The sequence below is a fragment of the Taeniopygia guttata genome, chromosome 2 (assembly GCF_048771995.1).
Source record: "Taeniopygia guttata chromosome 2, bTaeGut7.mat, whole genome shotgun sequence".
Lineage (NCBI taxonomy): Eukaryota > Metazoa > Chordata > Aves > Passeriformes > Estrildidae > Taeniopygia > Taeniopygia guttata.
Genome location: NC_133026.1, coordinates 63,599,861 through 63,614,438, shown reverse-complemented (window position 1 = coordinate 63,614,438; position 14,578 = coordinate 63,599,861). Strand labels below are relative to the sequence as shown.

Sequence of the window (14,578 nt, the reverse complement as noted above, 5' to 3'; positions counted from 1 at the left end):
GGGAAAGGAAGGAGGTTATTTGAGATTGAAGTAAAAAATGAGAGAAAGAAAATTTGGCAGTGGTTCTCAACTGTAGCTGCTGGGAGGCCTCCAGAAGCCTGTCCCATACCTGCATCCCCCCAAGCTTGTTGTCAGCTCTCACGCTTTGTTCTGTACTCAGAGCAGGGTCTCAAAGGAACACAGCTGCTGCAGCTGCTCATAGACCAAAAGGTGACCTTTCGAGTCATGAGGCATGATGCATTATTTAGTGCATTCCTGGCTAAAATGGAGATGAAATATTTTCGTTAGCAAAAATACTTGTTTGTCCTTTCACTTGGATGCATCCTTTTTGCATCACACAATAGTGTGGTGTGCACACCACTCCTTGAGATTTCTTCTGGGCAAAGATTTTGGTAAGACTTTGAAAAATCACTTTTATTAAAAGGATCCTACTAGCCAAATGTAATAGACTTCAGTTTAGAGGTACCAAGTTTGCAAAAACTCAACTTCTATTTAAATAATGAGTGAAAGTTTCCTGGTGAGGTGTATGTCTTTAGACTATCAGCTGATACTGGTAAGTACCATAACCAGCTGTTACTTCAACAAGAAGTGTTTTACTTCTTCCAATTCATCAATAGTCTCTTGGAAGTTGCCATAGCAGGGCATTCATTACAGGGATGTTTAATGAGTAGAATATTTGTCATTTGCATAGAGAGAAGCTTTAGCAGTGATCCCAGGGATCTGTGATAGCCAGGTACTTAGGCGCTCTCTATCTATTGGGTGAAGGAGGGGAGGCAGATGGGACCAATTTTTCATGATGTCTGACATTAAATTTCCTACAATGTCTTCCAGAGAGAGATTCAAAGAGGCTGGAACTTACCTCTCCCGCTGACTGTGAATGAAGACTGCAGTATATTCAGCTACAAGTCCATCTGCTCTTTAACTTTTTTTTTTTTAAAATCTATCTGTGGTTTTTCTTTGAAGTTTCCAGCACCATTTATGAAGGCTCAAAAGGGGTATTATTCATATATTTCAGATGAAGAAAGCTGAACTGTCAAAGTAACAACTGACTTGACAAAAGCCAGTATTCTCCAAGGCATCAGCATTTAAGAGGACCTGGGAAAAGATCCTGTGCTTACCAGGAAATTTCACTGATCTCATCAAGCCCCAAAACTCAGGAAGGAGAAAAAAAATCTGCAAAAATGAAGAAGTGCCTAGCAGATCATGCTATCTTGTTGAAAACCCCAGTGGTAAAAATTATTCAAAAAATGGCAGGTATCTGCTCCTGTGAGATTATTTTTAGCAGTAAAAGAGTAGATGGTGTAAGATAAGTGAAGAAGGATTCCATAAATAACTGCATTTCAATTACCTGTTTGGCATAATTTTAATTGTTACAACAAACAGCACAAAATGACAAAAAATGAACACTTTCTACTCAGAAGATAAACTGCTTTTAAAAAGAAAGGAATGAAACCCAGGTCTATCATTTTTTGAATCCTGGTTAACTAAATGAACGTGACTGGAGAAGCAGAGACACCTGAGCAGCTTTGAAGACTTTTCTCTGGTGTATTCTCACTGACTCTGAGACCTTATTTCCAACCACAGTGTCTGCTCATCCTAGTGCAGCACCCTTCAAAACAACCTTCCCCGAAGGATTCAGCAGACATGGTCTGAGAAAAGAGCTAAGCATAAGCTGGTAAGCCCTCACTGCAGGGAGTTCTAACTGCTGTGGGATTTAGTCAAACAGTAAAGTACAAGCTTCTACTATGACTCATCTGGTGTAAAACTAGTGCTAAGTATTGTACATAATTAAGACAGCATTATTACAGTGAGATGGCACTTCTTTTTCTGGTATGGTTAAAGTCGTGAAAAGGTGTAATGTTTTTAGCCTTCAGAGCTGTGAAGATGAGGAGTTCTGATAGGAGTTCATTCTAAAAGATATCATGGCTACAGTGAGTTTAGATCATAATTTGCGTTATTGCTGAAGCTTTACATGCATATTACTGTTGCCTTTGTGAAAAGCTACGGTATTTGTGAGAATAAACACGACCTTAGAGTCATGTTCATTAGATAACACTTGCAACACTGGCCTCTCTACACATTCCAAGAGTTTTCATAATTTTTAAACCCACAAATCGACTATTTTATTCTGAGCCACATTTTTTAAAGAGGTCTTAATGATTTTTCAAGTAACAGGCACAAGAAGTTATATTTTCCATTGAATGCAACAGAAAATATAGTGTCAATGAGCTAGAGATTCAACATTTGAGCACTGTGAGCAGGTACAGAAGTATTAGTAAGACATTGTCCCTACCAATGGGAAAAGTTGAACAAGTAGGTCATTCCAATTTGCTTACTTGTCCCAAATTTTCCTTCAGAGGGTACACAAATCAACTTTGCTTTTAGTGAATGCGTGATCTTGGTAAAAATGTACTGTGGTAAAATGCAAAGAGATTCAGCTTATTGGTCATTCTAAAACCACTTGTTCAAGTTATTTGATTCTTGTAATCCTTTGCTAGAAACTCCTGTGGTGTTATGATATTCTTTCTGTTCATCGATTATCTGTCTGACTTGCAAGGCAGAGGTGGGAAAGTAGACTGCAAGATGGTGACACGGACCAATTTAAGGGACAGGACTTAAAAAGAACCCATTTCCACCTGTATATTCCAATGGATGCCTTTGTAGTATGTTTATGCTCTTACTGGAAAATCTATTGGCTACTTCTTCAACCTAACTTTACCACCACTTTTATAGTTTCCTAACATGCTTTTTATACTGTGTTTCATGCACATCTCTAAGGAATTATTTGTGTAAGTTACAGGAACTATAGAGCCTCAGGAGGAATCCCAGGCAAAAAATGCACTTGGGTGAAGACATCTCAACAATAGCCAGTGAGCTCTTTCTTTTTGTATGACTTGAACAATCTATAATATTTTAAAAGTGTGAAGTCCAAGGGTCTTTCTGAAAAAATGACCATTTAGTATAAAAGATAAATCAATTCCTGTTTTGTTTGCACTGCCGCTTTCCGGATGAATTTCCAATCTATTAGTGGAGCAGTAAGTGCTCCCCCAGCAACCAACCACTGATGTTTTGAAATCAAATCAAAAGCAGCATAAGACTGTTGAAGAAAAGGGCTTGAAAGGAAAAGAATGAAAGATCATACTATTCCTATGGTAGCTGCAAAAGTTTGTGAAGATTACAGCTGAGAGAGGGATGGGCCAGAGACCAGAAGGAGACCAAGGACAAGATATCTGCCTGCAGAGTTTTGTCCTAACATGCCTTCCGGCAGGATCACAGCCTAAACAGCACAACTAAAACTCTATAGGGTTGATCTGTTAGGGGCACACCACCAGAGGTGGAATTGTGTGAGGGGATGGATAAGCCTCAAAAGAAGAGAGCACCTGTTTAAGCGTGGTTTTTACCTTGGTCTTTGTTCAGCCCTGACAAGATTTATAGAGAATCTGGACATGTAAGAGAAATACTGTGCATGCCTGCTCTTTGTAACATAGGTTTTTCACTTCAGCTGAGGGGCCAGGGACCTTGCTGTGGGTGCATGCTGGGGTTGCACTGCTGATGCACTCCCAGCTGCTCTGAGTTTTATCTTTATTCCAATCATAAGCTCACTACAAGCCCAAAGGGAAAAGTATTTGTATTCCACTGTGCACACTGACAGTAATTTTGTAGATGCAGCACAACGCTGTAGAAAGAGACAGGTATATGGAGCATTTAGAAGGCAATAATTTCTTCTAACTTTTTATTTATTTATTATTTTTAGTCACACTCCAAAGGTTTTAGTGGGAATAGCAAAGAAAAGAACTTGCAGACTTCACAAAAATCAAAGCCTGCAGCTTGTGCTGGATGGGTGTATTTGGCACATATCTGTGATTATGAAATTAATTTTGAATTGCTTTTGAACTTCATCGGGATAATAATTCATTCTTTCAATGTCCCTTTTCCCTCCAGAACATCCACCATTAACAAACCAACTAGTTGCAATGTTTTACAATCCACATTTGAACCCATTTCTCAAAAGATTGCACATTTCCTTGAATAAACAATTACTCAGCTCATTTGCACAGAGATAAGGTCAGTCTTGGGACTGGAAAATGAATCAACACCCCTCTCTGACAATCATCTTGGAAATGGTCAAAAAGCAATTGCGGTAGGAACATGTTAAACTGCAATTTCATGTTGCAGAAATGCAACATCAACAGGCAGCTTAAGTGTTTCTGTACAAGCAGATATTGTACAGCCTTGGTTTGGTAAAGTTGAGCCTATTACAGGGTTTAGGCACATGCCTGAAGATGTGCCTGAAGTTAAGATGTGCTTAAGTGTTTTGTTGTGTTTGGCCTACAGGCTACATCTGTGTTTGTATTAAGAAGAAAAGCTGTTCTACAAGACATTCAGGCATTTTAAAATGTATTTTTGTTCTGAACTGGTACAGGAAGTTTTATCTTTTAATGAAATTTAGAAGATCTTTAATTTCAGAAATCTTGTAATTGAGTGTACTTGAAACATTGTGTGTCAGTAATGTTGAAATTATTTGAGACATTAAGATTGAAATATTGCATGTCCACATATGTTACTTAGTTAATTAGAAGCAACTGTTAACTAAGCATGCCGGGATTGCCTGGGTTGTGTATTACCACCCCCTGGATACAGAAAAGAGCTGTGGTCTGGTCTGGCTTCTTGGCTGAGATGCAATGTTCCAAGAACATAGCTCTCAGCTGAGCATAAAACAAGGATATTCATCTGTGCACAAAATAGACCTAGACCTGCTAAACCCCACTTGGTCCAACTGGATTTAGGTAGTGACATCTCAAGTGTCTTGCACCAGGTCTTTGCTGCAAGTGCTTTAGAAATGCAGGGCACAGACCCTTCACTTTTGCTTGTGGTGGTTTGGGTTTTCCTTGGCTTATTTGTTCTGCCTTTGATGTATCCAAGATGATTCCATACTGTCTAGGAGACATGGTAGTTTGGGCGCAGCACCATCATTTTCATCTGATGCTATACACGGTAACTGAGCCCCTCTGGAGCTGAGGGCTGCAGCTCTGCAGCAGTCAGCCAGGGTGCAGAACTAGGCTGCAGCTACTTAAAGTCAAGCTGGTTCTTTGCAGGAACTTTAATGTTACCTTCAAGCCTGTTCTGCCATGGACATCCCAATATCTGAGGACTGCAGCCTGGCTTTAAACTTAAAAGCTAAAATTTGCAAATCAAAGCTAAGCATGTTTCTTACTAACTATATTCCCATAAGCAATTGTTATTTTCTTGAAAAAGTTTCAGTATTGTGGAATCAGCCTACACTACAAGGAGACTTACGCACTGGGAAAAAGTCAAGCAGCTCTGTGAGAATAAAGCAAGAATGATAGACAAAGTCTTACCAGACTGAATATATTGCTTGTTCTGCCTGTGTCTAGATATAATGGTTGTTCAAAAGGGAAAAGATACCTGGAAATAGTCTATGAATGGGAATCATACTCTGTTCCTCTCTGTTTCCCTTGCTCTTCAAGTTACAAACTCTTATGTCAGCCTCATTGCTTGACAGATCAAGTAGGATTGATCCCCAAGTCAAGGGCATATTTGGGTAGGCATGCTTAAGAAGACTGAAACAATTGCTTTAGAGAGAAAACTTTCTGTGGTCAAGGCATATGTCACCTGCGGTGAAATTTATTCAGACAAATGTTTCATTTAAAATGGCCTTTCCTGCTTAAGTCTCTAGGCATTTATGGCTTTGCTTGGATGTCCTGCCCTTTTCTTTTGGAGTTGAAATAAATATCTGAGGTTCATAGTCTTTGTGTCCCTATCAACTTCTGGGTCAGCTGGCCAGCAGAGAGGTTGTCTAATCCCATTTTTGAGTGATGTTCTTTCATCTTTTAAGGCCTTAACTCCAGCAAAACATAAATTTAGCTGGAGACTGTGGATATTGACCCTTATGACAGAACCCTCTGCCCTTGCTTGGCACCTCTCTTACTCTTCCTGTAAGAAACTAGGGCAGTTTCTAGTATTCAACCAACAGAATTCTTCGGATTTGGATGTGAGTAAGAATAGGAGTGGGAAACTCTATTCTATGCTCATAATAGTCTTTTTTTTTTCCTGCAGTTACTACATGGTATGGTTATATTTCTGTTTGAAGAAACAGAACAGCTTCACAAATGAGTATAAAAAGATGTATGTGTTTTCCTGAGCTTGTATGTACTTTACTGTAATCTGACACTTACTGTTAAGAAATACATATTATATAATTGGCAATGGCAGACACATATTCTGATAGAAAAAAAAAATGTATTGAATGATACACGGTGTATCACTGATAGTGACTTGCAGCAATATTTCCATAAAAGTAAAGGATAATTTAGCACTTGAAAGTCAGGCCTCAAAACCAAAATAAATTGTTTTTCTGTTTCTGTACCTAGCCTCGGATATATGTCCCCTCACTGCAGACATCAGCAGTGTAGACACATATGGCAAAACCCATCACCCCAAGCTCCCTTTGCAGTCAATACAGGGAGCAGGCGCTTTTAGGCCATGATTCATCTGACCTATTTACATGTCTGCTGTAGGAGGAGATGAATCACTGCCTAGACTAGATCTGTGCGGAGGATAAAGGGAGCCTAAGATGGCCAGCACAGATGTAGATGCTTCTAAAGATCTACAGTTTGAATTTAGGCTTTCAGTTTGGAATAACAATTTTCCAGAGAAGAGTAAAATTTCCTAAGCCGAGTTTTTTTAGCAGAATATGTGTATGAAGATATACATCTATGGTATTTTTCTTCCTGCGAGAGAAACATTTGCAACAATATCTTTTGAACACTGGCCCTATATCCCCTTCCAAATGTTCTGCCATCTGAAGAGCTGCCATTTTATCTCTCTCTGCCTCTGCCCCTCTTTCACACATGGAGACATGTGTATACATACCATATTTCAGAGCTGGGCCTTCTGAGTTTTCGGCATTAACTTAAAATGTATTCCTTTCTGTGTGTGTCTGCTGTTACACACAGATAGATTAACTGGGTTTGTTTGTTTAAAAAATCCAAAGCAAAATATGCAAACAAACCCACCAAATTAAGATTTCCGAAATTTCCTTCTGTTTAAAAAGAATATTGTTATTAGTTTGGTTTTTTACTTCTAGGATCTGCTCTTCTCTGCCTGCAGCCTTGGTGAGACAGAGCATCATAGGAAGAGGAACACGAATTCCTGGGAGACAAGTACTTATGCAGAGGAAGGGGAAAGACATGACTTGATCATCTAAGAGTGCAGGATCCTAAGTAAAGCTGTGAGATGACAAGAGTTGTGTTATTGTGTAGTATTATGTATAGAAGGCCAGAGTTGAGAGTCTGGTTTCTTGAGGGTGATGTCCTGGCAGGAACTCCTGTGCACATGCTGTAGTATAATCCAGTGCATCTGTACATCCATCTATGGTGCAAATGGCACGAGAGTGATATTTTTAAAAAAGAAGGAAAAATGTAACCACCCTGTTGGAGGGCTTTACAATGCTCAGCTGCTCCTGAGGAGTGCTTGGTGTAGCTACAGCAGGCAAAACATCCCTCCCATCTAGTCACTGGCACACAGCACAGCAACCCATTTATGTGAGCACCTGGTTGATCGGTTTGCCTGTGACAGATTTTGGCACACCCTCTCCTCTGGCTGTAAAGCTTTACTGACTTGTGTGTTTTTTCTCCCACAAACTCTTGTCTGGCATGGGAGGACTTGGAACAGAGCAACTGTGGCTCTGGCAATAACAGGAAAGTGCATTTTAGATAACCCTTTATGGTGCGAGCTTTGCAGCCATTTAAGGGCTTTTCTGTGGGGTTGGAGAAGAAGGGCTGTCCATCATCCAAAGCCTATTGCTATGGGAAGGGTGCATGTGACTGCAAAGGTCTTTGGCAAAGGCCACGAGCATCTGAAGGCTGCTCTGAGAAATGGATATGGGTTCACAATTCCCCACAGGGTGCTGTGCAGAAGTGAGCAATCTTCCACCGGTCATCCCAGTGCATCATTCATTAAACATAATGCCCTACAGGAAAATCAAGGCTTTGTGTTTTCCATACCCCCTCCTGCATCAGCCCTGACGTCAGTAGTTTGGAACCACGGAAGTTAAATTCAGGCCAGTGCAGTCTAATAGGCAAGGGATAGCAAATGCTAAGAAGTCAAGGTAAAGAGAAAATACCTGCCATCTGGAGCTGTCATAAACACGAATTTACAATCTCTCCCCATGAAATAAATAAATAACAGCCTGCAAATCATTACTCTCCCTGGATGCAAAGTCCCACTCCTGCCGCTGCCACCAAAAATTTGGGCCTCCCCACTTTCTGCGTGGTCGGTGGCTCCTGCCGAAAGCCCCAGGGTGACGTGCCTGGGTGCGGGGAGACATCTGCAAGCGCTGCCTGCTCAGGCGCGAGGGCTGGAGCACAGGGATCTGCTCTGCTGCATCTGCTCTCTCCAGCCCTCACTCTGACGGAAAGTTTTCCTCCTGGCTCTGACAGCACCGCAGCCACTTGGGGAAGCGCATGACTTCCTTGGGAGACGGTGTTTCTTATTTGTGTTGCAGGCCTCCAGCAGGCATGGCACCGAGGCAATATTTATATCAGTTTTTGTAACATCATTGCAGCAGCTGCAATTTTGGGAACTGAAGTGCTGGCTGGAAGTGGGAGAGAGAGGCACAAAACGCAACATGCCACATAGAAATGTGTATGCAAGGGGAAAAAAAAAAAAGGAAAGGAAAGAAAAGAAAAGAAAATTGGCAACCAGCCTCCTCCCCCAGAAAGCTCATTGTGTTCCCCGGTGCCAGGGGTGCTGTTTTCCCTCCAGATGGTTACCACAGGGCCCATCTGTGTAAAAGTGAGTCAATGCCAATTGCAGCTCAGGATGTGTGTGGTGGGATCTGATCTGTCCCCTCAGGGTGCTTGCACTCCTGGTGGAGCAGGACAGGGGAAGGGTAGTCCTCCAGCCAGGTGGCTTTCTGTGCTAAGCCAAATAGTGTTCAGCAATCTTCTCATACCCTTCATCTGTGAGAAAGCATAGTGCAACACTTGTGTGCAGGTAAGCAGGCTGCCCCAAAAACTGCTGCAGCCCCATGCTGTGACTTGGCAATCAGCCCTAGCAAGCTCCTTATCCCACCTACAATGCCATGCTGGTGCAGTCATGCTGCTCCCAGGTGCCCAGCTCAGATCTCTGACCCACACTCTGTATGTGTCCTGACCTCTGTGGAACTACCTTGCTGTGGCTGGGAAATCCCCAGGGAGATGGAATAAGAGTCCTGTCTTCCAGATTATTTACTTGCTGCTTCTCATGACAGTTATGTGACCCATTTCTCTCCTTTTCTGCCCCTGGCTTGATTGCAGTGGTGTTTATCCAGTGGAGGTTTGAGGATTCTCTGGTGCTATGGGGCTGGAAGTCACAGCTGCATGAAAGACAGCAGGGCTGACTTCAGTGTGTCTCCTCGTTCCTTCATCTGCCCTGCAGATGTAGAGGCAAATAAATACCCTTGGTGTGTGCCATGTGTGCAAGAGGGGCTCTCCACTGCCCATGCATGTTCTCAGTAGGTGGTTTCTACCTCTGCAGCCAAACAGCAGCAGCTGGCAGAACATAGGCCTGAATTCTTCCCTGTCCTGTTCCTTTTCCTCCATGTAACTCCACTGGCCTGTGGAGTTATGTCTGACAGAGAAGGTGCCACACAGTCTCCAGTTACCTTAGAGCTTGATGAAACTGAAGAAAGTTTATATGAAGCTAAAAAGCTCCCACAAGGTGCAGCCTCAGACCTGTCAGGGGATGCACATTTCATCATGGGCAAGAGTTGAAGGTCATTTGACCCAAATATAGCAGTGTGGTGCAAAATACCTTCATTGTCCTGGACAGCACAAGGTCTCTAGAAAAAGCTGGGCTGCCAATGAGCTCTCCAGTTCATGTGTCCTGCAGTCCACTGAAAGGACTGCTGTGAGGACCAAGCAGGGGAACCATCACTGTGTCTGCCTGGGAGGACTCCTGAAAACCATCACCTGAAGCTGCATCACAGGCTCCCTGAGGCAGAGACACCACCAAAGACTGGTGACATGGTAAGCACAGCTTCTTGGACTATGTGCCTCAGAAAATCCCCTCCCGTCTCCCATTTCATATGTTTTTGTACCATAAGCACTCCTACTTGTCTCAAAAAGGACTGAAAATTCAATGGCCAAGTTGTTTCCTTAGCACAAACACCCTGAAATGCTCTTGGTGAGCAGAGTTAGGTAAGAAAGGGAAGAGGAAAAGACATGCCAGCTGTGGTGGCATATCCTCTGAGGTGGCACTGGAGGGCTTGGCAACCCTTTCAGCATTGTCCTATTGCAACAGGAAGGAGGAGGATATACAGAGGTTACTTAAAAGCCACAAACATTTTCCCTGCTTCTATTGCACTGCAGAAATTCTGCAAGGGAGAAGAAAAAAAAAAAAAAAGACTATCTGAAAAGAAGGTACCCTTGATAACTAAAAAAACTTTATTTTAGAACTTACTTCTATTGAATAATTGCTATATTTTAAATTGCTGTTTTCAGGGGCTTTGGAAAGAAGTTTTCTTCTCAGTCATTAATATTTTCTTAGAAGGGTTGCATGGCTTTTTTCACTGCTACATGCTTACACTGAAATAGATGTGAAAGCAGTTTTGAGTAGCTCAAAAAGAAGTCTCTCATCAGCCTACATCTAAGATTTCCCTTAAGGATGTTAGTGGGAGAGAAATAAGTGGATAAGTGCTTTTTTCTTTCTTTTTTTTTTTCCCCTTTACCCCCCTTTCTTTTCCCCCCTCCCCCTCTTTTTCTCGAAAGTGGATTGTCTGGGTGCAGGAGTTAGCCCTGTAGATATTTGGGTGCTTGTGTGCATGGGGACAAAAATACAATTCTTCACTTATCATCCACAGCCTGTTGTAGGCTGTAATATTTGGCTTGATTGCAGTATGACTTACAATGTCATTTTTATTAGGGAGAGGTAGTATGCGATGCACTTTCTGAAAATATAATTTGCTATTTTGGATTCAATAATGCTTTTATGGAGGATGAGAGAGTGAAAGATTTTCCAGTTCTTTTACCTGAAACTTCCTAATGTTTTTAGTGCCCTGCTTCTCCTAGGCGAATACTTCTGTGTTAGACTTCCCTCTCCTTCTCCCGCCCCCTCCTTCTTCTCTTATTCATGTGTTTTGATGAACACAAGATGCCTTCCAATCCTTAGAGAGCTGTACTTATCATTAGACTGATGTTTTCTGCCTCTCAGGTTTTATTTATGTAAGTCTAAAAATGTGCAGCTCACTGGCACCCCACATTGCTTTTGGCTTCTCCCATCTTGCACGTGCCATGTTAGTTCATGTTTGCTTTTTCCTTGTGCTCTTCCTTTCATGCTATTACAACTTTTTTAGCACAGGATGTCTGAAACAACGAGCACCAACGTGGAGAATAAACATCTTTTGAATGGGAGAAGAGCCATCCCACTAAACTACTCCAATGATGAAGAAAATGAGGTTCCTGAGATGGAAGCTTTTGGATTGATACCTAGAGGATTTAATCCTAGAGGTACAGTGTACAGTTAAGCCATAAGTCTATTTTTACATCTTCCATACTCTTAGCACAGGTCTGTGAGCTAAATCCAAACTGCTTTTTCCTTACGTCTTTCCAATTCAGACAGCTTTTCTTGCTGTTCATGGGAAAACTTACTGAAACCGCCTGTGTGTATGGAAGTGTTAGCATGGGTTAAGGGTATGGAAAGTGAGGAGTAAAGAAGCTGAGTGACCAGTTATCAGCTTGAACTGTGGGACTGGTTAAAAAAAGGCAAGAGTGGGTTTTTCCAGTTTGATCACAAACACAGAGTCACTTTAAGAATCTACTGGCTTCAGGCATGGCTGTGGCAGCATTGGAGTGAAGGGCCAGAAGGAGTCTGTTCTCTTAATGGCCGTCTCATATGGCCCTAAACTGCCTGTGAAACTGCTGCAAAATGTTATCTGGCAGGGAAAACTTTAGCTATATATGTTCAGCTCACTCACAAAAAATAACATGAGACTAAAGGGAATACCCATATGATTACTTATTCTCCTGTGAAAAATGTTTCAATCATTTGGCTGGGGAAACAAAACAATATCATGGTAGGGAATAGACAAATCAAAGTATGTTCCCAGTGTCAGCTCTTTGGAGACAACCAGAAATAAAAAATATGTAAGATCTGGTTTAAAAGAAAATAGGATTAAATTCTGAATGACTCATTAATGAAATTATGTTAAAATTTTTGCCTATTTGAATTGAACAAGTAGAACTTGTTGAATGTGGCAGCTCAGGGTAGCTGGATGGAATACTACTTAATGCTCATAGGGGACTTTTCATCCAGAGTTGAAGGAGTGCTTAATAAATGTGGACAAGAATTAATTACTGAATTTCACACATTGGGAAACAGGCAAAGAGATTTTAAGTGACAAGTTGCAAAGAATTATTTCTGTAATCCTAATCATGTGCCTTAACCACATTCCCTTCCTCACACACCCCTCCCTACCCCCATCTAATAGACACACATTTCTTTTTGAAGCTTTTATTTTTAAAAAAATGCCCGAGCAAACCAACTGGCATGTTAAGACTGCAGAAATTTTGCTTGAACCTATTCTGACAACCCTGTGGCTCTGGGGCAAGTATGTGCATTTAAATTGTCAAATGCAATGCAGTGCAGGTCCCAGCTAGACACTGTTTCAAACCCAACACACTCACAGAAACTGGAGATGTATTACTGTGGGATACCTTGGAAGGAATGCAGCCTGTAGCTAAAGCCCACCAGTACCAAGAGAAAGATTCCTGTTGCTTTTTGATGTGCTTCACATCAAGCTCTGAATGAAGTGTGGTGCTTGTGGGCGGCAGCCTCCTGCTTTTCAGAAATGCAGTGGAAACTTAGGAATGTTGGGTCAAGTGAGTTGAGGCAGGAGCCCAACATATCCCTTGTCCAATGCAAGAGTTTGTGTGGCCATTGTGTAAACCTGACTATGGTACTGGTATGGCTAAAAAATAAATATGTGCATAACAGCAAAACTTTGTACAGCGGGATCACCTCTGCTGTGCAATTCTCTCCAATGCTTGTAGAAAAATATGCAAGGGGTGACCTGAAGGATCACCTGAAGGGACTGTAGCAGCATTTCTGTTTTGGTGCACATCAGCTGTGATCTAAGCCTGTGGTACCAGCTGATACAAGCATTGTCTCTGGACATACTGTTTGGGGCAGGTGCTTAAGTCATCTGTCAGAGCACGTTAAAGGTTTATTGCCCCATGGAGCTTGACCTGACATTCAGGAGTTGAGCTTGCCCTGGAGCACTCTCAGTGTTGTGCTTGAGGGATAAAATGATGGTCCATGGGCAGAGCAGGAGCATCACAGTGTTACGAGGCTCTAGAGTTTGAGCACATACTGGTAGAGAGCAGCTTGTGACACCTTCTCCTTCTCCTGCACACCCCTACATTTCTGGGATGTCCAGATTTTTCTGTGGTGGTTCCCAGATTTTGTTGCCATAACACACTGAAAAAAAGCATGCAAATGCTTTTATCTCTGCTGTTACAAACAGAGGTGTTTTCTAGCCTTTGGACACCTGATATAAACATCTAAACACCTGTGTCTTCACCTGTGTCAGTCAGATTGTAGTAAAAACAGAGCCATCCAGTGAGTGGAGGTGAGGGGACAGGCTGTCCAGAGAGTCACTGGATGTCAGTTCCATGGTGATCTGTACCCTTCTCTCGGCTCCACTGACTGCAGCAACCAGCCATCAGCTGGCCATAATAAGTTACATACCAAGCTCACATCATTTAGATGCCTAAATTTAACTGAATTCTGCCCTTGATCTGTGCAGTGTAGGAGTCTACAGCTGAGCTAGTCACCCTCGTTTCCCTTGACAGCCAACAGAGAGAAACAGGCATTTTTAGGGTGTGATTCACTTGACCTATTTTAGCTACTACTCTCGGATGAGGTAAGACCCTGTGCTTGCCTAGCTCTCTGCTGACACCCACTTCGAGTCTGCTGAATCACAACCGGGGCGAGCACGGTGGCCAGGGCCAGCTGCGCCCCTGGCCCGAGCAGCGGAGCTGCGGGACGAGATGCTCCTGACGGGCACGGAGCACTCCTTCAGCAGGAAACCAGTGTCTCCAGAAACATCCCTGTGCCATGTCCTCCTCGCGACTCATCCCGGCCAGCTCATCTCAGCACAGTGTGTCGTGAGTGGGCTCAGTGGGAGGACACAACCCTGTCATCCCACTCTCCCTTGCAGAGTACGGTGAGTCTCCAGGTGTTTGTGATTCCCCTTCTAGAGGAGTGATGGGCACTTCCTTTGGAAACTCACGCCATTTTTTGTAGCACTTCAAAGCCCTTCCTCTCTGGTTGTCTGAGGAAACCTGATGTTTGAAAATGTGCTCAACCTTGTGCTCATTTATTGCCCTGCAAGCTTAACATTACAGAAGCTTTAAGAAAGCATCACACTGTTGCCGCTCGTGCAGCAAACGTACTTGCACTGAACAACAGACCAGCCTACAGGCAAACCCTCATGTGGACTTGACTTCAAAGGTGGTCTCGACTTGTCACCTGTCCCTCACAGCTGAGCATCGCCTGGAACTTTCCTTTGGATCAC

The 14,578-nt window shown here is 42.6% G+C and overlaps 1 protein-coding gene across 5 annotated transcripts in view; it reads left to right on the top strand.

Moving 5' to 3' along the window:
* The first annotated feature begins 9,282 nt into the window (after window positions 1-9,282).
* F13A1 (coagulation factor XIII A chain) overlaps window positions 9,283-14,578 on the top strand; it is a 59,872-nt gene continuing 54,576 nt past the window's right edge. Inside the window, exons 1-2 of one of the 5 annotated variants that reach the window (XM_030265455.4) lie at window positions 9,283-10,031; window positions 11,357-11,510. In XM_030265455.4, coding sequence (XP_030121315.4) covers window positions 10,029-10,031; window positions 11,357-11,510 — 157 coding nt within the window. In that variant the 5' untranslated portion in view covers window positions 9,283-10,028. Of the gene's footprint in view, window positions 10,032-10,281; window positions 10,425-11,144; window positions 11,226-11,356; window positions 11,511-14,024; window positions 14,228-14,578 lie in introns of those variants that run through there. The other 4 variants (XM_002199749.7, XM_030265458.4, XM_072924108.1 and 1 more) reach the window with 4 other exon arrangements.